The sequence below is a fragment of the Aquila chrysaetos genome, chromosome 12 (assembly GCF_900496995.4).
Source record: "Aquila chrysaetos chrysaetos chromosome 12, bAquChr1.4, whole genome shotgun sequence".
NCBI lineage: Eukaryota > Metazoa > Chordata > Aves > Accipitriformes > Accipitridae > Aquila > Aquila chrysaetos.
This window is the reverse complement of record NC_044015.1, coordinates 21,178,358-21,205,556: the sequence shown is the minus strand read 5'-3', so window position 1 is coordinate 21,205,556 and position 27,199 is coordinate 21,178,358. Positions and strand designations below refer to the sequence as shown.

Genomic DNA, 27,199 nt, shown 5'->3' with positions numbered 1-27,199 from the left:
TAAATGCCTCATTTTTATTTAAGCGGTCCTTTGAAATGCATTATTTTCAAAACTGGAACTATCTACAGTAAAAAGCTTAAGCATTTCTAATTCCAGAGGATGCATAGTGCCTGTAACAATCAAAGAATGTAGTGGACCACCTAATTCCACTGTGGACATCTGATGTAGTGTCCCTGAAGCAATCTTCTGATCCGGAGCACCCACACGTGCAAGGCCAACACAAATTGTGTTTTCAGTAACTTCTGTAAGAAAGAAGATTAAATGCTTAATTTATTGACTAATGGTCCTATCATAAAGGAAAAAGTACTCAAAATGCTTAAACCCTAACACTGCTTTCTTAAACCTCCAATTAATTAATCAGTGGGCTGGCCTAGAAAGAAAATAAAGCTGTATCTTAGGGATGTTTAAAAGCAAGAATGGGAAGGCAGCATAAGTAGAATATGAAATTCATTCAGGAATTGTATTCACTTTGAGGAAACTGCTGCTTCTGATTCATTCTATATAAAGGATAAAATGAAAGGATTTTCATTTTAACAGTATTTAAGGAATAAACTTTTAAAAGGAGGAATATAGCTACATGAATTTCTGTTACAATTTTTCTGTGACACAACTGAGTCATCTTTATAGCTGCTATGATTTCACCCTTGGTCTCTAAATATCTTTCATTTTGCTCTTGACTACTGTTAAGAATTCAAGGCCAACAGTTGTGCATTGTTGGGTTAACCTAGATTCATGCTGGTATTCATGTAGAGCAGAGTGTGACCAGTCTAAATAAAACATAGCAGAGATTTTTGAAGCTTGACTGATCAGAATCCTTCTGTCTCCTGCAACTCTAATGGATCAAAGAGCTCATAGTTAAAGATGGATAGAAACAGCACAGGGTTACCAAAGTGAGGCTTTGACTAAACCTCCAGGAGCCACTAGTGCTCGTTCATCTGTGCTCACTGAACTACACTATGTGCAAGCTCTGCCAAGTCCATCTTGTGACTAGGATTTAAGGCAGCCCAATTCCACTGCAGAGCAAGAGAATGCTAAGATTAAGGGGAAGAGAGTAGAGTTCAGAGACTCATCAGTAAGTGTGACTTGAGAAGGGTAGTAGCAGATAGAAACACTGCAGTAATAGTACCTGGTTCTTCTCCTTGGAGCCTCCTGTTTTGAATAATGGCAAGAAGCTGTTCTGCAGCTTGATTCACACTCATGTAGCGTGGTGGCTCATAAATCTTTCTTCCTCTGCAGGGAAAGAAAAGTAGAGAAATCTCACATATAACCCATTTCATTATCCCTAGCATTCTTACAGTTTATTTCAAGAAACCTCTAGACCAGCAAATTGAACTTAAACAGACAAGAGTGCAATTTTTAAGGAAGACAGAAGTCTCTTGTGCTTTCACCACACCTGTGAAACAGCAGGGCCTCCAGCTGGCAGATCATTTGAGTCTTAAAAGCAAATTCAGCTGCTGGAAGCAATATGCAGGTTTTGCAGCTACTCCTGAAAGATGCATTAGACTTAAATTCAAGGGCAAACTACTGTTTTTCTATCAAATGCCCTGTAGACAGATGATTACAGACCAGAAATATATTCTTAAATGAAATGCTGCTTTCTTTGCCAACTGTGGAGTCAAGCAGATTTTATTTTGAAACTCCAGAATAAACAAACCTCAACGATACTGTGAGACTTTACAAATGTTAATTTAGACCAGAGTTGCAGCATGCGTATAAAGTAACCATTTATAATCACCACTGTCAAAACATACAGATTGCAGGGAGTTGATTAAGATGTGGCAAGAGCCTTTCTGAATACAGTTAAATGAACTTAAGAGCATTTTCCATATATTGCTTATTTAGCTGTTAAAAAGGGTGGTGTGTATTCAGTACTTCACACTTTCTAGCCAGTGTAAGGAAGAACGAATTCAGAACACTGTTTCAGCTCTTAATCTATTCCAGGATGGGACAGAACAGTAGTAAAATAACACTTCATTTGCCAAGCGGAAAGCTTACCCCATTCTGACTTAATGCTTCTCACAGAAACAAAGAAAAGATTATGCTCTGCTGCAACTTCATTCAGTTACTGTAAATAAAGCCAGGTCCTATTGTAATGAACAAAAAAAGTTCCACTCCTTGTAAGAAACAAAAGACCGTGGCTACTGAGAAGTACAAGAGGAGAAGGCAGGTAAGTTCATTATTAGACTATGGGCAAAGCACCTTTGTTCCTTGTACAAAAAAACCCTTTGTAAATACACTGTGTTTCTATATATTTTCAAAATGGTGACTCACTTCATTAGATTCTCCAGAGACTGCTCCTTCACTTTAATATCTGTAGAATAAAACAGATATTAAAACGCAGGTTCCCTAGAAACTTCCCACTTAGTTTTCTATGTAGGTGAAGCTTAATTTAATTAGCAGATTCTATAAACTTTGTAACAGCATTTTAGCTATTAAAGGAAAAAGGAATATGGATTACATACTACTGTTTCATGTTAGTTAATCACAAAGTATTGTGATTTATGCATGTGATTTTACCCAAAGATAGGGCAAGTTTCACAGATTTCAGAGCAACACAGACAAATAAAAATGCTCCTAAGTATAGAAATCGCAGGCATATTACCACAGGATAGCTAAATGCCAGCATGTTTAAGCACACCACGGCATTGGGACTACTCTTAAATTATGAGTACATTGTGGTCACATAAGGTAGAACAGTGTGACTGATCGACAGTGATTGCATCAGTGCCGTGCAGGAACCTGACTTTCGTTAGCACTTCCTTTCTGTCCCAATCAAAATTCAGAACAATCTTCTTTTATGGGGGAAAAAAAGGATTTGGACAAAAATAAAATACAGAAGGGGTCAGGTAAGACTCTGCACATCTGCAATTTTATGAAACTAATTGACCACAATTTCTCCAAGAGGCATTCGAACATTATATCTGTATTCAAATGCCCTCAAAATATTATCATAGTGAAAGCTGGATACATTTTTAATCTTGATTTTAAAAAAAAGTATTGCTTAAGTTATACAATCAACTGAGATTAAAATGCAAAGCTGCAAGTTTATTAGTGCACAGTTTACCAAATTGCTTATCTGTCCATGAAGTCACTTTGAATTCAGAAGTTCATCAGCACTAACCTTTTTATTTCACATTTACTTATCTGGTAATCTAGTCTAGTTGGATAAACAATCAATACATACCAGACTGACCAAGTAGTATTAAGGGAAGAATTAATTTGGAAATTGGTAGTTTTCAGCTGTGAGCTACAATTAGACTCAGGTACCACAACTGTCCCCAAAACATGAGATTTATAATGCAATTTTAAGGTTTCAAAATGTATACACTCTTGCTACTGTATAAAAAAAATTAAAAAGGGAGACTGTAGAAATGATTATACAAAATACCTAAAGAATACTTTGTTTTAACATATAGTTGTAATAACCCTTGTTTAAAACACTTGTGAGGTCATCCTTCTTTAAAACAAATTATCAGAATTCTGATTTTTAGTGAATTTTGAAAACAAGTTTCAAGGCATTGGAAAGTCTGATGTGCAGTGACGCTTAACATTTAAATTGTTTCCTGCTCAGGATCCTCCAGTTACCACAGACTTTGTTTTTACTCAAAATACTAATTTATTTAGCACTGAGAGATCCCAGCTGTGTCTAAAAGATGATACAGAAAGGTGTATATATATACACAAATATGCAAGTGCCTTATAGTTTATATGCAGGCAGTTCTATAATCTTTAAGGAGTTACCTAGACTAGGAGAGTTACTCAAAAAGTGGCTTTCTGCTGAGGATTGTGGGGTAGGATAAAGATCAGATGGCACCATGGGAGAGGCTGGGGACAGTGGTCAGGCGGGAGCAGTATTCCGTTCCAGCTCCATGATCAGCAAGGATTTTTTACACCACTGAAGCTTCTCACATGAAAATCGCCTTTTGCCAAAACTTCCTTAGATAAAATAATTTAGAAAAAAGACTATCACATTACAAAATAGAAATGTGGTTAAATGTATGATTTAGCTCCCCGGAAAGTCAAATGTGTTGAGCTCTAACCTAATTACATCTTAAGATAGCTGCTAGTCACTGCAATCTGACTAGATCCTGAGCTACATCTAGCTTAAAATCACAGTGATCTTTAGAGCAAATATGGGCCTCCTGCTCTTACTTGACTTCTACAATGGCATCATTTCTTACGGATTTTCTGAAGAGGAATTAAGAAATTCCTGGCTGCTGTAGCATGAACAGTGGCTGAACTGACTCTAGGTACACGTATACTAATGTTCCAATTTTTGGTATATTTTCAAAGATACATGTTAGGTAAGAATATTTGTTTAATCACAGACTTCATCTAATGCTACCACTATTGTCTCTGGATGCTGTGGAAGATGGTAGCTAAGGAACCGGGGTAGCTGCTGCTTACCAAGTAAGCACAGTGTGTGCATTCCACTCTGCCTGTTCTTCTCGATCTTGTCAAAAAAGCTTTCTGGCTTCCACGTATCTGTCCAGAAAACTATAGAAACTGTCTCTCCAAAACTGTACAACTGTAAAACAAAGCATATGCAGTAACACATATACACAATAAGAAAAAATAGAGCATGCAATAAAATGCTATGAAAACCATGAACAATTGGCAGCACTGAAAAGTCCTCAGCCTAGTTAAGAAAGAAGTTTCATACCACAGGGAGAGTAGTCTCCTATAAGATGCTTAAGTTTGCTCTTTCATAGATCCATAACAAAACATCGCATTAAAAATAATGCTTCCTTTTAAAAAGGCTGCCCTGTGCTGCTCTCTCTCTTGCCTAGTTTTAGTGCATTCCGTTGCATTCCCTCCTTTCTTTTTAACAAAATCCATAATTAGTGAACTGTTTTTTCTCCTTCATAATAGAGATGTGCTGTTCTTTTACTCTCCAAACAGTAAAGCATGTTAAAGAACAACTAATGAACTACCTGTAAAGTTTTTACCTATCTCTGCATTCACCTTTCCAATGGATATTAACTAACTTTCAATCTACCTTCTATTCTTCGTTATTTAATTCTGAAGTCCTTTTAAAGGCAAAAATTTTGTAAGATTAGCACCAAAATTATTACTTATTATTTCTTATTTTGGTTAAGGCTAGGCAACTTCTAATAATGCCATAATACTTACAATGTTTTGATTCTACTGATACAGTAGTATTTGTATTAAAACAGCACTTTCCTGCAGATGAAAGCTGTATCATGCAAAAGAAGTTACAGTCTAAAGAGACAGTGGATATGAGGATCTGAAGACAGGGACAGATTGTGCATGAAGCAGAGAGGTGCAACATTTTTTATGCACATATGGTAAGAAGAATATTGCTAGCAGATTCTAGGTCAAACATCCTCACTGATTTTATTCTCAATCTTAACACTATTACTGTAAGTCCCTAATCTTGGTGAAGACATTTGAAGCAATAGTCTTGCCAATCATTTCCAGTGATGCAAAAGCAAAAGTCGTGTGTAATGTAAGGCAGCATTTGGCTTGGAAGCTTTTGTAACCAACTTGAAAAAGGGCAAAACCATGCATCAATTTTGGTCATTTCAGCTCTGGAATGGGGCCATCCCAGATGGATTTTACAGCTTGCCAATATTCTGTCTGCTCAAGCCTACCAGAGAAGCCACGACTATATGGACTAACCTCCCCGCTTTCTCTGTTAACCTGGAAGGAAAAACTGCTTTTCCAAGCCCACTACAGAAGGCACTGTGCGTGCTGTTAGCAGAGAAGAGGACCCTACATAAAAGCAGCTCTGTGCCATCTGGGGATTTCCTTATACATACTTATTTTACTGTGCCATTAGGTTGTGGTTTTAACTCCTTTATGCTGGCAGAGTAGAGTTTGAATCAAAGCAGAAACATGTTTGTTTTCAAGGGACCAAAAGCTCAAATTTTAACCATTCATGCTGATAGGAACAGCATTTATTCAAAGGTTCCTGGAATATTACTGAAAATGTTTCCTCTCTTGAATATTTCATTCTAACACAAGGACAAGAACACACAGTGTACATTTCACAACCTAAAGGTTCTTCCAGTATGCTAAATATAGGTTAAACCAAATGAATTGCTCCTGATGTAACTTGTTAACTATTTCAAGGCTGTGTTCTAGAGAGAGAAAAAAACCAAGCTATGTTTTGCCTATTTTTCATGTGGCTAGCTAGAACTCTTTCCATTTTGTACCAAATCTGAAGAAAAACTATTAGAACAAGGAGTTTCTCTTTCTCCCCTTCACGGTTAGAGCATCTGGGAGCAAGTTAGCCTTTAATCTCATTGGTAGTATACCTTCAGTCATCAACAACTGCTGAAATGTCCAGTACCAACCTAACTAGCTAGCTTACCATCTGCCACCTGAAGGCCACTACAGTCATTTCCCAAAAGCAGCAGCCCTCCTTCAGTACAGAAAGTGGCCTCAATTAACCTCAAATCTTATCTGAGTCTCTTTGGCATTTTGATAACCTGAAGGAGAGAAACTTCTACCTCTGCCTTTTAGCAAAGAAATGGATGTGGAGAAGTGGGCAAAATGTTACTATCTGGTAAGTATTTTGTTGGGAATCAGATCTTTTAAACCACTCTGCCACATATTAAAAACAAGTTGGGCATTCAACTTTATACCCTACAGCACTTGTTCTGATTGTTATTTTTCTCTTTTCCGTTGATCATTACAAAGATTCTCCATCATCTTTGCCAACAAGAAGTTAAGCAAGTTATCCTTTTTGTGCAAGCACTGCCAGTCAGATTCACTGAATCTGTCCTTTGTGTACCAGGTTTTGCATTAAAACTGAAGTCTGAATGTCCAAAAAGAATAAAACATGTTTGTCAGAAATGGCCTGTCTATTCAGTAGAAATAACTTCAGAATATCTTCATGAAGTATTGATATCATAGAAAACTGTACTTACAGTCTCAAAAACCCACACTTGTTATCTCAGCACCTGGACAGCAGAAGTAGCTTCTACACCAACAAGATGGAATGGGGCATATTTTACTACCTCCTAGAAATGCCTTTGAAACTTATACCCCTCTACTAACTAAACTTCTAAAGAATAGATTTCCTAGCATTAATATGCACATATTTTTACTTTAAATTAAAGAGGGGAAAATACTGCTCTGGAAACTTTCTGGTACACCAACAATCTATGAATGCTGGGAAACTGAAGCAATAAATGGATACCCCTATCGTGCTTGACTACTTGTAACCAATTACCTTACAAGCACTTCTACAGACATAAACAAGTATTTCTTTCTCATCCAGCATTTGATCTCTGTGGACATTTGACATTTATGCAAACATAGGCACCGCTCTTCCACCACAGCAAGCCTGCATTAAAGCAGCAGCACGTAAACTGCATCAGAATTACATTTTTAACTCTCTCCCTGAACCTCATGCAGATTCAGTTTGTTCCTAATACAGTTTCCTGTGCTGTGTTCTAATTTCTACCTCTTGAAATCTAGCATGAAGTATCAGACTTTCAAGAAAAGCCTTGCTGCAGAGACAGCAGTAAATACCAAAAGTTCCATTACTATCCTAAGGATTCAGCAGTTACAGTGGACAGCAGATCTACTAGAGCCAGAACCCACTGAAATTAAAAAAAATTCTTTCCATCAACCATAAAGGACTGAATAGGGTCCCAAAATTCCAGAAATCATGCTTGTTGTTGGAATAAAACTGACACGTTTGTTAACCAAGGTATATTACAACACAACTAAGGATTAATGTCATGCTTTGAGATTGTTAAGAAGTTTAGTAAGACAATGAAGAGCTCTGTATATTTTCAGTGAAACAATCATGCTCTACAGTTGCTGGCACAGCTTTAATGAGAGGCAACAGCAAATGAGGTTTCACAGCAGTCTTCTGTGTGCTGCACTCCACATTAAGCAGCTGGGGTTTAGGAGCGGGCAAGATCTGTTCTGTACAAGCTAAAACATCTCAAGCATCACACTTGCACTAATCATCAGATTTGTTAGAGTGCCTACATTCTGCTCAGGCACAAAAGTGCCAGAATTTCAATGGAGCTCAGTGAAATGGTTGGACAGACATTTCGTGCTCTCAGCTTGGAAACTAACCTTCTTACCTTCTCCCTAATGCTCAAAAACTTCACAGAAAAATTTCAAAAGGTCATTTTGAAAGACCTCTGTCTTTGGAAATACCCCTCCCCCCCCACCCAAGTAGTAATTGGCTTAAGCAAAGCTTTGTTCACTCAAATTTTGCAATGCAATAGCTGAAGTCAGGAAACGAAGCCAGAACTCTACTCCGAGGCTCTGTCTGCTCGAGTTTTCTGCCTCTCACAAAACACTGCAGAAAGCTGTTCTGCAACTCACACTTTCATTGCCTCAGAACAAGCTGTAACCTCCTATTTTATTTACACACATAATATGAAAGAACGTCTGACAACTTTTGGTACTGAGGTGCCTGTTTTCAGTTAGTATTTTTAACCCTTCTGTTAATGACACTTCTTATTTGTTGTTTATATAAGCAGAATTGATTACTAACTAAGAGGCCAGAATAAATGATGAAAGAAAAAGTGCTGTACCATGACCTCAGCTTGGAAAGCCTGCACGCAAGCGAAATTTCAATGAAACTACTGAACAACTCCGTTAATGGCCAGCCTGAATAACATCAGACACCTGAAGCTGTCCAGATCAACAGTCCTCACTTAAAATACTGGTGTGGCTAATCACCACAAAAATATAGGGCATAAAAAGAAGGAACAAGCTGAGACTAAATAGGGAAATTAAAAAAGGAAGATCCCCCAACCCCTCTAAAAAGTACTAAAGCAAGCAGGAGAGAAGATGCAAGATAATATTAAAGGTCAGTAGAGCAACAGCTGCGGAGAAACCAAGAAGTAAAAATTTCAAAATGCAGACATTTATTTTTACAGCATCTTTCCCAGAATTACTGCTGTATCAGCTGCAACAGTGACAAAGCAATTCTTCACTTACAAGCCTACCTCCTCTCCTAAAATTTCAGCTTCAGAACTGGATATGTGTCAGGGGAAGAAGGTAAAAAGGAGTCTAATCATTACATTTTTCAGACCTGGCACCTGTATACACATGCAAATGCCTGTAAACCCTGTAGGACTGAAACGCTACTCAGCGATGTTCTGTGTTGAGATGGTCACAGGTTATGCTGCAGATGATAGTTCTCACAGGACGGGTATGTTCTGCAAATGAAGATACTGCACAGCCTCATCACATCCCACTGACAGACACCAAGAGGCTTTTTCTCCTAAGGCTGTTCCTCGATGGAATTTGGAGACCATAGAGCACCTTGCATTATCCCAGGTTGCTCTTGATAAATCCCATACAAAGAAAGAACATACAAAGAAAAGCTAAGACATGTTTTGTTTATCCTTGTCATAAGAGTTTTGATGTGATGCTATGCAACATTCATCCTCAAAACAAGAAACCTAACAAGTCAGATTTTTTCCCCTTATTCTCTGTAACCAGTTAACAACCCTCCAGACCATATACATCAGATTAAAGGGCTCCTGCTGTTCTTTATATTATATATTACTGCCAGAGAACAGCTTAGGAAGTAGGACAGTCATCAACAAAGAGGTAGCAAGAATCAGTCAAACTTCATTTTTACTTGTAATTCATCACATGAAACAACCACAAGCCTAGCTCTAGCCCTTCACACTATCTTATTTAGTACCACAGACCTTTAGCAACTTTGAACGCCTCTCATGAGAGCCTTCACATAAAATTGAAAGTTTTTACCATCCACACACACAGGGCTATGACTCCTTTTTGTACTGCAAGCCAACAGATTGGCTCAACTGTCCCCAAAACCTCCAGTCGCCTTTAGTACATGCCAGAGAGAAAGGAACTGCGAAGAAAAGGATGTTTGGCTGAGGGAAGCCCACTCCACACGATTGCAGTCTTCAGGAGGCAGCTGAGACAAATCACATAAAAGCAGCTGAAGGAAAGAACACATTTTTCTCTTAGCTGCCTCTTGTATCAGTACTTAGGAAATAGCCACCCCACAAGCAGAGCAAAATTCAGCTATCAAAAGACTCAAACTCCAAGCAAACTTGAACAGGACAGGATTTTCCCTCCAAGATAATATCACCTTATCTTCTTATCTTTAATAACCTCATAAGAGTCTTCCCAGCAATATCAAACAATCATTCCTTCCCACCCTGGTCGGTTGGGTTACTAATCTGAAATGAAGATATCTAAATTGAGAAAAAAATCTATTTTGATTAAATTGATGTTTCTGGGTCATGTTTGCTGGTGACAAATGGCACTAAGTTGAACAGCAATTGTGATTAATGAAGTAGTGTCACTAGCACTGATTTAACCTTTAATTGGTTTGAGAAACAAATGCCGACATCTAAAAGGCTCAGAAGCTGGTAGTAAAGGAGAAAACCAACCAGTGATGGAAAACAGTTTGTTTTAACTGTCAGTGAAAAAAAACATTTTGCAAAGAACCCCTCCTACTAGAACAAAGAGCATTTTTGAAGATTAGGGCACAGAGAGAGAGTGGAACTCAGAGGTTCTGCTCCTGCAGCTACTACAGGTTTTCTATTTGACTATGAGCACAGCAAGTAACGATAGCATCCTTCAGCTTCCTTATCTATAAGTAATATTCTTCTGCTTGACACCGAAAATGTACTCACCTGTTCAGTAAAGACTCAAAAATAACATAGTAAGCACTGCTTTTGCATTTAAGTGATCAGCTAGTAGTGAAAAGACAAAACTATTTTATAACCGTAATTGTCTTACAAGAATTAACTGGACTGCAAACAAAAAAAAAAAAATCAAGATGAGTCACTGAAAGAAACAAGAGGACATGCAGATGTTTGTACTGAAGCTATTCAGGTGGAAAGTGGGTATGTCTCAAAAGAAAGGCAGGTCTTTGCCATGACATGTTTTTTTCCTAGCTACCCTACCAAAATAAAAAGTAAATGCTTCTCATCCCATGGCTTGCCTCCAGCTTTGCACTTTAGTTCTCAATCCTCCTTTTTTACAGTAATGCCATTATCTCAAGCCATTTCAAGTTGCATCTTTCCTTCACATGCACAACAGGTCAGTATGATGCAGAGTCTTCCTCATGTGTTTGACCATCCATACTGCTGCCTCAAAGATATGTTAACAGAACTGGGTCAGAGAGGATTCTGGCCTGAGAGCACCACTCTGGCCAGTGAACTTCCTAAACTAACCCAGATGTCATGCAGATTAGGAAGAAAGGAAAAAGGTGTAAATTAGAGGTCCTGAGTTTTCTGCCTATTTATTCTAAGCCTAAAAGCCTTAGCGATCAGCCCTATTCTGAAAAACTGAGTGTGGGTGCAGATAAAGCCATGGAATTCAGTCTAGGTTCTCCCTTTGTTCTCAGCCTGCAATGCTGAATCCTAGTCCGATAGAGCCAAGGCAATGTCTTGCTCACAGGGTAGCTGAGCAGTGGTAAAACAGAGGTAAGCCTGTTACCTAAAATACTCAGCTTTCCAAAGCTACGGAACTAAGTGCAGCTGCTGGTGAGGAAAGCTGAACTGTCTCACTGGTTACCACCCACGAGAAGTGCTCTCTGAGAATTCTGGCCTTCCCCTGGGGACTTCTGTCCCCTCTTCCTGACTTCCCTGGCAGTGTGCCTAGATACCAAACTGATGACTTTCTTCACCAGTGGTTGTTCCCCACTACAACAGGAGACGGTGATCAACATACCTACATGTCAGATTCCAGGCAAGAGAGGTGAACCTGCAAAGAATGTGCTAAGAGGCACTCACACACAGGCACTTTTCCTGGCTTCTCCCCCTTGGCAGTGTTCATTTGTTTTTGAGGGAAGAGATGTTCCTCAGCCTTGAAAATAAAAATCTGACACAGTGAAGCACAGCAAGAACAGTGTAAAAGAGGGAGCCACAGCAAGTCATAGAGCCTTATGCCCAGTCAGACTAATGCTTTGCTAAGTTATACTATCCCCTGCTTTCAATAGCTATAGCTCATTGTATCAATCTGTGAGAGCTTCCTAGATGTTCAAAAAGTTTAATTTTCAAAACTAAAAACCTGTTCTTTGTACAAATACAATCTTCACCTGTGCAGCTTTCAGAACAGCTGCACTTATTCTGTTAAATGGGCAAGACAGTAAAAAATAAAGTATTTGAAAATATATATTCACCCTTCTTTACAATTTGGCAAGAAATACATCTATGAATTGAAGGTGACAAACCATCACTACTGCTCTACTGACTTCAGTAACTCACTGCTGCACAGGAAAAGTGCGCAACTACCAGAATGTTGTTGACTGCACAGAAATATTGCTCTGATGACAAGCGACACGTTTGTTTGTGAACAGACTGGGCTGTAGCTGCATTTTACTGAGGGCCTAATCAGCAGTTACAGCTCACTACGCACAGAGCTTTCAGAACAGCGTATAAAGGTGTTTCCTGTTTTTCTCTAGTAAGAAAGAAAGAGGTTTTGTATCACAATCAGATTAAAACAAGAAAAAAAGCCAAGCCTTTTCTGTGGTGAAGCAAAAGAGGAATCCCTACTATACTTCACAGCAACTTTGCAATCTGAAACACAGTAACTCCAAAACTAAATTGATGGCAGGAGACAGCCATGAATGTAAAGACTGTTGAAAGAAATTACAAACTTCCACCACAACTCTAATTAAATCACAGGCTACTTTTTTGTAAGACACCCCTCACTTGCAGTTTATGCCTATAAGGAGCAATGAAGAGTTAAACACACAGCTGGTTATAGTCTGTCTGGTAATACAATATGATCACTATTTCCTAAAATGCTTTATACAACAACAGGAATGTTGAATTATGAGAAGGCAGCCCCTCCCAAGCCAGAATGGAAAAGGGGACTAATGCCAGAGTGAATAACATCACATTTCCTTCACGGTCTGTTCCCTTCAGCATGGGATAAGGAAATAGTAAACTAATCTCCAAAACTCTGTGTATGTGAAAAACCTTATGGACTGTTTGCAATATATTCCCAGTTAGTTTTCTGCTCTTGTTTTCAGTTAACCTAGAGGCTCTATATTCCTCCTTCCTATGCCTAGCTGGAGTTGTGGGGGAAGCAAACTTCCAGAAAACTTAGTCACCTGGTCTCTTTGGGAATATGAGCCTTACATCTTCCTTCCTAATGAACGTTCAAGAACAGTAAAAAGATAGCAGGTAGCAGAAACTACTTCTCAACAGCTTGACAGCAGAAGCAAACTTTGTACCACCATGAAGCCAAAAGGGGAAAGAGTGAGCCCCGGCCTCAACTATTGTGTTACCCGCCCCAGTAAGTGCAGTCATGCGACAGCTGCCATCTGTCTGCTGTACATGTAGATTTTAGACACCAAGGAGCCTATTTCCTTCCTAAAAGATAATTTTGCCGAAGTCTTACAGCAATAGGCAGGTATCACTAAGGAAGTGCTCACAGGAAGAATTATAAAGAATGTGAATCCTGTCCTGCATTCCCTTTAGCGTTAGCATTCATATCTCAGAACAGGTGTCAATGCAGCGCTGCTGAACTGCCAGATCAGACAGGGCGGTTGTATTTCTAAACCATTCAGATGTGATCAAAGCCAGAGATAATACCCAACTTATTGGAACAGATTTTCTGCTGCTGGGCAGCATTGAAATAAGGCTACTGGAGTCTGTCAGTGTAAATCTGAAGGTGTCAATTGTTCGCTGAAATTAAAAAAAAGGTGTTCTTTCATGTTAAGCTAGGGAGGAATGCTTCCTCCTTCAGTGATGAAAACTTATTGTTCAAACCCTTAACTCTTGTCTGTAGTACACTTACATTCCTGTGCTTGCTTTTGGTTTTGGTAATGTGAGAGCTTGATTTAGGGGTTCCCACACACAGGGAACCGTTCTGAACCTTAAGAGGGCAGGTTCTATGTTAAAGTAATGAATGAAAACAAGAGGGGGAAGCTTCAACTAATTTATATGTGATTAGCTATGATACATACACTGCTGTAACGTTTTTCATGCAGTAAAAGTAATGATGGACCTATACATGTGTAAAAGGAAGTAGTGAAGTATTTTCTTGGGGGACACTAGACCTTTTCTACTTTAGCCATTCAAGAAGCACAAAACCTGTCATTTCTTCTTCTAGTTCTTGGCTCGGCAAATCCCTCCTCACTCAGCAGGTGGGTAGAAAGTGAAGACAGGTCAATCTCAGAGAGAAAGAATGCATCATATAAAAGATTTTAGAATTAGTTATGATCTGAGTTGGGCTTATAGACAGGCTTGTGCATGTATCCCTTTGATGACAAGACCAGCACATTTCTCAACAGGATAACAACCTAATTTAAGAATAAACTTAATTTATAAATTTATAAATTTTTTAAAATAAAAAAAAAATCAGGTGACCATCAGTAGTAGAAGGAAGCCAACATGAGCAAAGTTTTATCTGTAAAGTAACTTAAATATCAATGTCTCCTGGGGCAGAGGGAGGTTAGAGGGCAGAGAAGAATAGAAGTGCTACTATTCATTTTCACATGCGCTCATCAAAAGGAACTTTTGCTGACATGTAGCACACTGAAAAGGAAGTGTTAACAAATTCTGACAACAGAAGTGTACGGTTGCTACAGATCTTCAAACTTCAGATTGCAAGGTGCACTGCTACATCAGTAGCAGAGCTTACCAATTCTAAGTTTAGCAGTTGTGGAATGGCATATATACAAAAATGTTACCTGTAAGCCACAGCAGCCCACTGCATTCATTATTGAAGCATTATGAATGACCTTGTACGGAACCCCCAATTTTACTGCACGTAGTACTAAATCACTGTGCGTTGTGGCCCTGTGTTAAGAAAAGAAAGGAATTAAAGATTGAAAAGATAAAGTGACCAAGTGTTACTAGCATTATAGTTTGTTTTGAAAGTAAAGTTAAACCCTTCACAACTAGAGCAATGCAGAGGTGCCAAAAGGGCAACAATAACTTGACTAATTGTTATGGGAAAGCAAAAACTCCAATAAGGCTTCCATATGTCATCTTCCCTAGCTGAAAATACAGGCACCCTCAGTATGTTACGGTTCTTTGAAGCTTTCTGGCATCATTAAAACTGTAACACCAACACAATTGCTGCTTTTTAAAGTAGCTTTGGCAAGTACTTGAAAAGGAAAGGAAAGGAAAGTTCCATTTATCCTTTGTCTTCTGCAGGTGTCTGTTGGACATCTGTTGAACTGTAAAGGTCAATTCTATTTGGCATAGACTTCAACAAAACTCGAATATTTCCTTACTCGCTACACAGCCAGGCCTTCTCCTATCTGCACCAGTGCATGCCAGGAAAGCAACACACTCAGACAAGAACTTTGAACAGACTGAGGTAAACTGCATGCAGTACTTAGAAAAAACATCCTTAGACTAAATCAACTTTTATAATATTTAAGCCAAATTACTCAAATTAACAATGCCTAAGTTTGAGTGACCATGTTTATTATGAAATAATTAAGAAAATTCTAGTTAAGCTTAGAACTGAGCTAAATTTGGCTCCAGGTCTAATGGTCAATAAACACCTTGCAGTGACTGGTGCAAGAATCACTGGGCTTGTAAACACAGTTGGGATTAGGGTCCTTCTAAGATGCTAAGTATATACAGATCCAGCAAATCTTTGAACTGCAACAATGTTTACATATGTATCTTGCTTGCATGTATGCTTACATACATGCTAGGCACTCCATTTTCCATGTGAAATATGAAAATGCATCTACCTGTTGCCTAAATTTACCAAACCTCAACAACGACCTTAGCCATCTCGTTCCCACACATTTCTGTGTGGCCATTCCAAAGAATGAAGCAAAGAAAGAAATAGCATATGCCAATCAGAATAATTAAATAGGAGGACTGCTTTCACCCTGGCCTGGTTCAGAATAACAGAATTCCCCTCATTTTTAGTCTGATAATCTTGACACTGCATGTCTGACTAGCACCAATCAGCAGATTAGGTGCTTCAGACTAGAACACAAATGTGGCAGCAGCGGGCAAGGATCAATCATTTAAAAAAGAAATCAGTTTCACTGGAGGAAAAAAAACAGAGGAATCTGAATTTGGGAAATCAGAGACCCTGATACAAACAAGCTCCCAGACCTAGGAGAATGCAGTAAAGTGATGTAAAACACCACTATGGTTAGTAAACAAACTATGCTCCTGACTTCCGCAAGCAAAGGTGATTTAAGAACGCCTGCTCTAAGAGAAGGAGGGACTAGTTTTACAGCCTTGTATTATTCCCTTCATATACACAGGACAGGAAGCACTGGAGGATTTTGTGGTTATGATAATATTGACCAAGGGATCAGCTGACTTTATTCACTGAAATTTGCTCCAGCCAGTATCTTCTCCCAATAGATCTGTCCATAATGACTGTTATGGCTAAAAGCAGAAGTGCCCTCACGAACACTCAGCTAATACCAGCAAAGGCTTCATAGTCAGCCCTCTGCACCCAGAGCTATACTAGTATTTTCTGTCACCGATAGAGATTTTAAGTTTTATGGGTAGTAGTAATATGAATGTTAGCACCAGGCTAGATGAAGGTGGGCTTTCCAGTATACTACTGAGAGCGTCAGGTTCCTGCTAGCACATCCATAGCTGTTACCATACATGCAGATAAAAGCTTGCAGTGAACAACAGCAAGGAGAGGGACACAGCTTGTCTTATCACTTTAACCACTAACCACCAACACCTGAGACCTCCTAGGGCTGCCAAGTACACTTCTTACCTGCAAATATACTTGAAACTCTACGATCAGCTGCAGTCACATGGTTTCTATCCTCCTCCCATACGGCTTGTCTTAGGACAGAAACATTCAGTACTCTTTCCTAGTAACCTTATGAACTCCTAAATCCTTAGGGCTCTATGTGGGCATAGGAGCAGGTCTAGCTGCAATATTAAGAGCTAAGAACATAAACATTTAGAGAGAAGCAACTACAATGATGTAGTATGTTAATCAGAGTTGAAGTATTTTGACACTGAAACTAATGATAACTGAGGCAGATCAAGATACTGCTTACAAGTAGCAATTACATTTCAATACATGTAGGTTGGTTTTTTTCATCTTGTGTACAGATAACATGGCTCTACACTCTACATGAATCCTAATTTTAATGTTAACATGCATTGAAAGTATAATTAATATTTCTGAAATACAGCATCATCTGCCCACAAGTACTAGTTTAATATAACATTCTCTTGCCGATTCCCTTCAACATGTATTTACATAAATTATCCGCTTTTGACAGATGTGCACACTGCTCCTCTTTTTCCATACACTATTTTTTCACTCACAACTAGGGTGCTCAGTGATTTGATTTTTCCTGTGCCCCTTAACACTGTGGTATAAATCTCGAATCACCAGCTGGAGACTAAAAGCTCTTCTGTATGGCTTGACATTACAGATTGATGATGCCTGAATGAAAAGACAGAAGGAGATCCTTCTGGTGATAGAAAAAGACTATACTTTTCAGCAGGAATAAAAAGCAGAAACAAAAGCCTTAATAAACCAAAATGAGAAGACATTTATAGCAACCTAAGTGATTTTAAAAACTAGCATATATCAAAGCAGAAGCACTGTACAACCAACAATCAGTATTCATTCTAAAACAACTCAACATAAAAGCTGTTTATAAGTACAAATAGCAACTAAAAGAATACTCCCTCAAAACATAGCACACTTCTTAATTATGCGATATCCTAGAATTTCTTCTGTTAGCAGATAAAACCTGGAACAAAATATTCTCTATAAAAGCTAGCATGGAGAATGAAACTATAAGTGACTGCTAAAGGAAAGATTTATACATCCTGGAGGGTCCACATTCCTATCTATAAGGGGTATCTGGGCAAGGAAACTCCAAAGCAAGATAAAGCGTAGACAATTGCATGTACCTTTTTAACGCAAGAAAAAATATACAAAGACATAAAACGTGCTTCTGGCCTGAAAATCAGCTTCTCCATAAAGAATTACTGTTATGGAGTATGGCTCCTTCCTATTGAAAAAAAAGAGAGTGATCAAGCTACAGCAATAATTAAAATGTTGCTTTGTCTTACCCAAAAGGATCGCCAACTACAAGAAATGCGACATCACAAACATCAGCTTCTTTTAAAATGCCATCTGCTTCTTGTTCCACTGTTTCTCGGTCAGCCAAAATCAATTCTTTTCCATAGAACTCTTCCTAGAAATTGAAATTAATAAGAAACACCAAAATAAGACAGATAGGAATGTTTTCGTATCTCTCTGGGTGCTCACTCAGGAACGCAGACAATGGACACTGGAAAGGCCAACTTTATTATTCTCCCCAGCAGTCTGACTCACGTCATATAGAAGAACCCTGCCTCCCCTTGCAAGAACACCTAAGCTTCCCATAAAGCAGCTCCCAAGTTGACAAAAATTAGTCAAGCACATTATGCTGATACTGACTTGGTTTTTTATGCTTTCTCTGTCAGTTGAGGAGCTGCTCCAAAGGTAGCTCAATTACACCTGCATACTGAAGGTACCTGGGTGAACTCTGGGTATCGTTAATTTAACTGGTCATCCTACTGTAAGGCATCCCGTCTCACAAGTCTGAGCCTAACTGCTTAGGTTAGTTATAACACTGAAATCAAACCAGATACAAACATGACACTAGCTATACCACAACCTAGTGTTTTAGATTTTTCCTTAGTACATTGTAACTAACCACATCTAAGGAATGACTTCATATTAATCCTTCACTTTCAGTTCTCTGTAAGAAATACTTTACTATGGATACAGGTAAACATGTATTTGATTGTGTCCTTCACTTTTCTTCAGCAGCTCAGTAATCATTGTGTCTCTTTGTATGTTTTAAATGCCTTTGTTTCTAGAATCAACCTCACGTTGATTAATTAGAGAATATATAATAAGCACTCTCCTGACAAAAACTAAAATGTAGACTCAGTGGGACGTCACTGGGTCCAAACAGTTCTTTTACCAAATTGAGGGCTGATTTAGACGGTCAACATCAAATAGCTTTTAATATATGTTTTAGGCCAACAAGATAAACTAAGCAAGTCATGTCATTTCGAGATCTGATTTTAGAAGCATCAGCACAGGAGGATTTCTAGAAAATCCCTGCAGGAGAGAATCTGTTCTTTATCTCTTCAGAGCTTTCCCATAACTTCTCATGTTGCTTAGGAGAGACTGACCTTCAGGGGCTGTATTATCAACACTTGGTGATTAATTCCTATATTCTCTCTTAGGCAGTTTCAGGTAAGACAGCAACTCTTACTTTGTTTTTATTGATCACTTTTCCCAATTACCTCATCTTTGAGACTTCAAGGTTTCCAAAAGACTTAAAACAATGAAAAACAAAACAAAGAACCCCCCCCAAAATAACCACGCCAAAAATATTCAGCATTTTTCTATTATTCAATATTTTATTTTCAGCTGGCTAGGAATCCACCAATTTTTTTCATAGCAAATGCAGATTCTGCAAAGTAAATATCCAAGTAATCACTTCTATTCTGCAATTTTCCAACTATCCAACAACAACAAAAAAGTAACATTCTGTTCTGAATGGGTTAATTTCAATTCAGATTGCTTCAGTGTACTGAAAAAAACAGAAAAAAATGGATGTCCTGGTTTCGGCTGGGATAGAGTTAATTTTCTTCTTAGTAGCTGGTACAGTGTGTTTTGGATTTAGTGTGAGAATAATGTTGATAACACACTGACATTTTAGTTGTTGCTAAGTAGCACTTAACTTAAGGATTCTTCAGTTTCCCATGCTCTGCCAGCAAGCAGGTGTACAAGAAGCTGGGAGGGAGCATAGCAAGGACAGCTGACCCGAACTAGCCAAAGGGATACTCCATACCATAGAATGTCATGCTCAGTATATAAACTAGGGGGGAGTTGGCCAGGAGGGGTGGATCGCTGCTCGGGCATCGGTCAGCAGGTAGTGAGCAACTGCATTGTGCATCACTTGTCTTTTCTTGGGGTTTATTTTTTAATTATTATTTTTAAATTTTATTATATTCCTTTTCATTACAATTATTATTATTGTATTTTTTAATTATTGTTAGTATTACAGTTTATTTTACTTTAGTTATTAAATCGTTCTTATCTCAACCTATAAGTTTTACTTTTTTTTTCCAATTCTCCTCCCCATCCCACTGGCAGGGGGGTGGGGGAGTAAGCAAGCGGCTATGTGGTGCCTAGCTGCTGTCTGGGCTTAAACCATGACAATGGAGTATATCTTAATTTCAAAACACAGCAGATATACCAGAGGTGGCCCCAAATATTCTAGCCTAGCTTGTATCTGGAAACCACATAATGCTGACTACAAGCTAAAAGTCTCACATGCTGTATGTACGTACAGGTATGCATACAAGTACATTATGCCTATACAGCATCCAAGACCCAGAGAGCATCTCTGGATAGTACTACACAGCTTATTCAGAGGTGAGATCCCTGTTCTGTAGGTAGGTAAGCTCTTTTTCTGGTATTGTTTCAACATTAAACTTTATCTTTCTATGACCAGTGAAGCCATCAGAGTTATCTGTACATTTTTACTGTCTTCCACCATAAGGTGTGTTTACTAACAAAAAACTTATCTCTATGTTATTCAACAACCCATCTCTGACTGAACTGTATACATTCTAGAAGTCTCAACACCGTGAGACAGTTTGGCCCACAACGAAACATGGAAACACGAGACAGGCAAATTATTATTCCCAGCAGGCACAACATAATAGCTCAGGCTGATACAGAGGTTCAAGGCACCAAACCATGTATTTTTCTGTTATGCCTTTTGATTTTTTTTTTGTTTGTTTTTAAACAGATCAGACATTTTTCTAAACCAGTTCTCCAGTATTTCAGGATCTCCATACATGGTTAGAATGTGAGATGAAAACCAGTGTCCATACTTGTAGGAAGAAAAATTTTATTTTCATTCCAGTCTTCTGACAAGGTAGCGAAACGATTTCTCCTATAAAATGTAGTACGTGAAGGTCACGTATGCACTTTTTCCGAGAACGTGCACCTTCAGTATCTCCTGTTGGCGTTACTGACCGACCAACCCCAGCATCCCCCTCACTCCCTGCTACGAGGCGTCGGGCCTCTGGGCGACAGCAGCGGTCAGACCTACCAGCGCTTCCTTGCCCACCGTGAGCACGGACGTGTAGGCCTCCAGGTACACCCTGCGGCACCGCCTCACCGCCTCCAGCCCCTTCACTGTGATGTCCTTGGCATCTCCCAAGCCCAGACCGACCAGGTACAGCATACCTGGGGAGGCCGTTAGGACCGCCAGGCCCGGTGCCGCCGCCACCTATCACGGGAAGGAAACGGGCATCAGCCGGGCTGCCCCACTCCCCACCACGCCGCCGACCGCCGAGACCTCGGCCCACGTCTCCCCGCTCCTCCTGCCCCCCGCCTCTTCACGCCAGGGCGCACGCCTTCCCCGCCGCCCCCGCTCCTCACACGCCCCCGCGCGCGTCCACCCGCCGCCAGCGGCCCAGCTCCCGTCACCTCCCACCTGCCTCCCGCCGGCCTCGCCGCCGCCAGCGGCCACACCCCTTCCGCGGCCCCCGGCGGCCGCAGGGGCTGCCGGGAGGTGTAGTCCCCCCCCGTCGGGGAGCGCGCGGGCCGCAGCCGTTGGGTATGGCCGCGGCGGCGGGGGGGCGGGGCGCACGGGTGTCCCGCGCCGCCGCTCGCCAACGGTCGGAGCATCCCGGTGCTGGGGCTCGGTAAGTGCCGCCTCCCTCCGAGAGACGTTGTGAGGTGGCGGGGGCCGCCGCAAGGCCGGGCCTGGGCGGCTCGTCAGGGTTCGGCTCTACCGTTGGCCCACAGCTGGGCTCGCCGCGGGGGGGGGGGGGGGGTTGGGCTTGAGCCTCCTCCTGAGGCTGCCTGCGCAGAGCTAGGCGGTCCCTGCGCCCCTGCAGAGCCTTGTCTGTTAGCGGGTGAATCTTCGTGGTCCTGTGAAACGGGGCCTTCTGGGGCTCCTCCCGCTCCCCTGCAGATCTCTCCTTCCGCTTTCCCCACGGTATTATTCCGTGGTTTGGTGGGGTGTTGCTTGCTTGTTTTTTCTTATGAGGCCTGGGAGCAGGCTTTTCTTTAAAGCAGACTTTCGAGCTTGAATTAATCTTACTGGAAGTTTTTTTTGTCAGTTGCACCTGTTGCAGTCGAAAGCCTGTGTAGGAATCTCAGCTTCGTGAGAGTCGGAAGGCCTGTGCCTTGTGGTTGCAGGAACACGTGGCCTACGTGTATGTTGAAAGAATTCAAACCCTGGCAGTGTATCAGAATCTGGTGTGTGATTTTTTTTTTTTTTCATTATTACTGTTATTCTTATTGAAAACCAAGGTTTGGTGACGTTATATTGAAAGTTTACCAAACACATGGTTTTGGCTGTTGCTCATACAAATGTGTATGATATTTTTAATATTTTTAAATGAGAAAAAAAGTGTGCCTGCAAATATGAAAATGCAAAGGGAAATTGACTTTTACAATTTACATTTAATTTTATTATCAGTTGTGCAGTGAGAAGTTCTGCAGTATAATTGGTTAAACTCTTAAAAGAATTTGTTTTCTAAAACGTGAACATGGGGAAAAATTAGAAGTTCTTACAAGACCGTGTTAGTTGTCCCAGTTATTGCTAGTGATAGTTCAGGAACGCTACTGCATTCAGTCCTAGCAAAACAAGACTACAGCCTAACCAGAATACACTCCCGCAATGAGAACTTGAGCATGAAAGTGTCTGTGAAATTTGAAAGGTGGTTTTTTTTTTTGTTTTCTCTCTTTTTTTTCACAAGGCAAGCAAAGCATTTATTTTCCCTCAGCTCTTTGGGAAAAGGATTTTCTTTTTTACTGAACTGTAGATGGTATAAACCCAAGATTGGCTTGCTGTAGTATACTCCTTTTAGTTGTACATAGGAATGTTGGCTTTATACTATTCCGAATTCCAAATCCATTTAATTGGTGGATTTGCTAATGGTTCAAAAGAGCCAAACTATTAAATGATTAAAGGCCATTTTTCCAAGACAGCATAGGACCATGTGAGCAGAGGAGGGTTAATACCAGTAATTCTGTGGTGTCAGAGCACTGTCCATGCTGTACAAATAACAGAAACCATTAACTTCCAAAATGGGAGTTGTAGCAGAGTGCCTGGAAGGTATGCCACAGAGGCAAACAGGTGCGTATGCATACCAATGACCATTGCATACTTGACCAGATCTTTCTGGGTTTTTTTGAATAATTGTCTTTTTATATAGTTGACATTAGTTTTTATTTCTTGTAAAAGTAAGGAGTTAATCTATCTCTTGATTAAAGCCTCATGTTCATTTGGCACAGTATTTGAGCATCTCTTTCTGCTTCTTCTTAAGAGTCTTTCCAGAAGCCTCTTTCATTCATAACGTATTCTAAAACATGAATACCCTTCCCAATCAGTCTTTCATGATGCAATTTTATCATGGGTCAATTTGATATCCCAGATTTTCTATTATTTTACATAAACATACAAATCAAAGGCACTTATTTATGTTCTTTGTCTGTGACACCAGAGTTAATCAGTCACACAAGTATCAAACTAAGCTATAAAGTAAAATGACCCTTGTGCTCTTTTTTCATCTTTATCCTATGAGTGTGTACTGACTTCAGAGCAATTATTTAGGATTTTCATTAGTATAAAGGAGAGCAAAATTGGAGCTGTGGATTTTAGAGCGTATTAAGCCACTTAAGTCAATAGGAGTTGGCCTTTGATTTTAATAGGGCTGTTCTTTCATCCAGAAATACTAAATGAATAGATAGAGCTTGTAATGCTTGTTTCGAAGTACCCAAAGTCATTTGAGCTGCACGTATTAGTTAAAAAGTTTTAGCAACTCAGCATCATCAGCCAAAAGATTTAAAAAAAAAGAATTTAAAAGTCTACAAAATGTTGGTAACTGCTTTACCATGTGTTTATGTGCATACACTGTTCATAAACATGTGGTGTGTGTATGCCCAATGTATGAATTTGTTATTTTAGTACCTGTTAACCTTAAGAATACTTGATGCAGCTGTCCCTTAGACAGTCCTTATATAATGAGCAAAAAGGCCTATGTTGTTCAAAATTACTGGGCTTTTTTTTTCCTTTTGCTGTTTTTTGGGGAGAGTGGATTGATTGGTTGTTTTAACCTGCAATACTTTTTGCCACTTTAGTTCACTTGAAGATTTTTTTATAAACATTTTAAAAAAAAAAGTAAATAGTCTTTTTTAGAGAGTGGACTCAGTTGTCTTATGTCCATTGTTTCAGTATATGCTGAACTGTATTTCAGACTATCTACAGAACCACCTTTTTTTTAATTGGAGATTCCAATACATTTCTTAGGTTATTGGAAGAATAAGCTGACTAGAAAGTAGACAGGCAGAAAGACTCCTTTGTACTCTCTACCAAATAGCAGGCAGCTTGCTGTCCTTTCATTGAAGTACCAAGTAGTTGATTGTCAAGCCTGAACTCAAACCACAGTAAATGGATAGTAACGTATAAGACCAAGAGAACTAAGTCTGATATTTTCTGGCCCAATAACTTCTGTCAGGTATGGCTTTCAAGGAGCGTCTCTTGACTTACAGTGGTGTCGTGAACAGCAGGATATGGTTCTTTGACTTCACTTACCTATTTTAGTCTTGCTAGAGTAACACTTGACATACTGCTTTTATGTTCTGCAGCTTTTTGAGGATCTTGTAGTAGATAGGGACTAGTCAGGTAATTTTAAGAAATCCTTGACATATGTCACAAAACACTGTGGATTTAAGAAAAGGGGGAAAAAAAAAAAAGCTCAAGACTCACCTCACTTGATTTTGTGCTCAAGCTATAAATACCATAATATGCAGCCTAACACAATGGGATCTTTATCTGTGGTAGGTGTTCCCACTTAACTACTCTTTCACAAATTAATGGCTTATTTTTGTTACAGCCATACTGCATTAACTAATGTTTGCACTGCAAAAAATTTACTCAGCTATAAAGTAGAGGAGAACTTTCTTCAATGAGGATGCATTTTCTGCAAGGCCGTTTTCTGCAGGATTTAATATTTGGTTGTTTCTTTGTCATTTCTTATCCCTCTAAACATGCAGACATAATTGTTATCTATGAGAAGTCCTCTTTGAGGACTTGTATGTTGTGTCTGTTGTTAGGTAACCTTTGTAAAAGCTTCAGAGAGAGATAAATATGCTGTGTTAAGATGGTTGCAACTATCTAGTCATGTCAATTGGAAGTCAGCTCAGATAGGTATGCAAGTTATTTCCAAGTGATGAAACCTCTTTTGTAGCAACTGAGAGCTGGAGTAGGAGAAATGTAAAGTGTTTCTTGGCCAGACGATGTTACTCAAGAGTGCAATAGAGCCTAGGGTAGCATTCTGTCAAAAATACCCTTTCTTTCTGTTCAAGCTTCAGTTGTCATAAGGTGTTGTGGTTTAACCCCAGCTGGCAACTAAGCACCACACAGCCGCTCACTCACCTCCCTCACAGTGGGATGGGGGAAAGAATCAGAAGGGTAAAAGCGAGAAAACTTGTGGGTTGAGACAAAGACAGTTTAATAAGTAAAGCAAAAGCTGTGTGCACAAGCAAAGCAAAACAAGGAGTTCATTCGCTGCTTCCCATTGGCAGGCAGGTGTTCAGCCGTCTCCAGGAAAGCAGGGCTCCATCACGCATAGCGGTTACTTGGGAAGACAAATGCCATAACTCCAAACGTCCTCCTGCCTCCTTCTTCTCCCCTGCCAGCTGTATATGCTGAGCATGACGTCATATGGTCCGGAATATCCCTTTGGTCAGTTGGGGTCAGCTGTCCCAGCTGTGTCCACCTCCAGCTTCTTGTGCACCCCCAGCCTGCTCACTGGGGGGTGGGGTGAGAAGCAGAAAAGGCCCTGACTCTGTGTAAGCACTGCTCAGCAGTAATGAAAACATCTTGGCATTATCAACACTGTTTTCAGCACAAATCCAGAATGTAGTCCCATATTAGCTAGTATGAAAAAGATTAACTCTATCCCAGCCAAAACCAGCATGCTGGGGTGGTTTTTTTTAATGGGCTTCCATGTCACAGCTGCTTTGGCTTCCAAATTTTTGTAGGAGAATTTCAATAAGTTGGTCAAGGTTTGATGCAAAAGAGGAGATGGGAAGGAAGGAGGTTAACTGGTCTTTTATTAGGCTACCATTCTCTTTCTGAAGCTCTGTGCTTGCTTACACAAACTATTCTTGGTGAGGAGAATCCATTTCCATTAAAATATCTAGTGAGAAGGATGGATTTGTACACCAGAGAAGGCGATGTAGTGTGCGAAATTTATGATCAGCCTGAAAGGTTACTTGGAATAACATGCAAAATTCTGTACATTCAAAATTCTGTATTTACTTAGATGCATATTCATATTGTGTTGTATCTGTCTTGTGTCCAGCAGAAAGACAAGTCAACTAGCAATGGTAAAACAAGCTGACTTTCCTGAGACACCTACTGATTATTATAAGGCAGCCCACCTTTATGTTAGAAATATGCTGTATAGCTAAAGTTTTAATCAACAAATAAAAATAATTTGCATCTTGTTTATTGTATGATTATAAAAACTGTTGACAGCTTTGTATTTCTTATGGTTTGATTCTAACAATTGTGTTAGCCAATATTATTCATATGTAGAGGGTCAGGCATGTTTATGGTCAACAATAATTTTCATTACAAAGGCTGCTTTCAACTAGAGTAGGCTTAATTCTAAAATGAGTTGGCATTTTGGCCCTAATACTTGATACAAATGTAAAGCTGTGCCCCAGAGAGTACATTACTTCATAATGGCTTTAGATTGCTTTAGAAAATTGATATATTCACTATCTTGGTAATAAAATAGCTATAATTTGTTTCCATATTTGCAAGACTTACTTTATTAGTGTTTTAGAAATACAGGGCAAATACCTGATATAAAATGACACTGTTTTGAAGTTGGTGTAGTTACACTTTTTCATAGGAGCTACATGTGTCTGAGAATCGCATACTTTGTGAGTCTTTGTACTATAGTAGAGAATTACATATTCTTACATTGTCTTAATTTAACTACAGGATACTTGGTGTTTACCTAAAGCAACATCCTCAAAAATGGATCACTTGTGAAAATGGTACACACAATATCATCCTTTTCAGGCTTTGAAAGAAAAATACATAGTTTGTCCTGTTCATGCTTACTCCTGTTAAGTAGGAAGCCCCCACTTAAAGTTGTCACTTTTTTTTTTTTTTTTAAAGTCTGAGGGGTAAAAATGCTACCCTCTAAAGCATTTGGATATAATTTGGTAGTACAAGGGCTTT

General features: G+C 39.5%; 2 protein-coding genes across 5 annotated transcripts in view; one reads left to right on the top strand and one right to left on the bottom strand.

The window, feature by feature from the left end:
* Positions 1–22,081, bottom strand: DPH5 (diphthamide biosynthesis 5). 4 transcript variants are annotated; one of them, XM_030031978.2, is made up of 8 exons: positions 21,838–22,081; positions 21,035–21,216; positions 17,982–18,106; positions 14,633–14,741; positions 4,408–4,528; positions 2,272–2,311; positions 1,127–1,230; positions 1–242 (listed from the first exon to the last, which is right to left on the bottom strand). In XM_030031978.2, exons 2-8 carry the CDS (start codon positions 21,167–21,169, stop codon positions 19–21), a joined length of 858 nt encoding a protein of 285 aa, XP_029887838.1. In that variant the 5' UTR covers positions 21,170–21,216; positions 21,838–22,081; the 3' UTR covers positions 1–18. The 4 variants fall into 4 exon arrangements, with proteins under 4 accessions (XP_029887838.1, XP_029887837.1, XP_029887835.1 ...); XM_030031977.2 differs by lacking the exon at positions 21,838–22,081 and adding an exon at positions 21,422–21,466 and having other exon boundaries at positions 21,035–21,214; XM_030031975.2 differs by lacking the exon at positions 21,838–22,081 and adding an exon at positions 21,415–21,433 and having other exon boundaries at positions 21,035–21,214.
* The window catches only part of LOC115348771 (uncharacterized oxidoreductase ZK1290.5-like), a gene marked incomplete at its 5' end in the record, with an annotated part of 52,562 nt that continues 46,874 nt past the window's right edge, over positions 21,512–27,199 (top strand). Inside the window, 1 exon segment of the mRNA XM_041127857.1 lies at positions 21,512–21,632. Within this exon segment, the coding sequence (XP_040983791.1) occupies positions 21,512–21,632 (121 nt within the window).

Coding starts and splice junctions, on each gene's coding strand:
- DPH5 (XM_030031978.2), bottom strand. CDS start 21,169: ATGCTGTACCTGGTCGGTCTGGGCTTGGGAGATGCCAAGGACATCACA. Junction 18,107..21,034: donor CGGTGGGCAAGGAAGCGCTG/GTAGGTCTGACC, acceptor TTCAATTTCTAG/GAAGAGTTCTATGGAAAAGA. Junction 4,529..14,632: donor TGGGCTGCTGTGGCTTACAG/GTAACATTTTTG, acceptor TTTGTTTTACAG/TTGTACAGTTTTGGAGAGAC.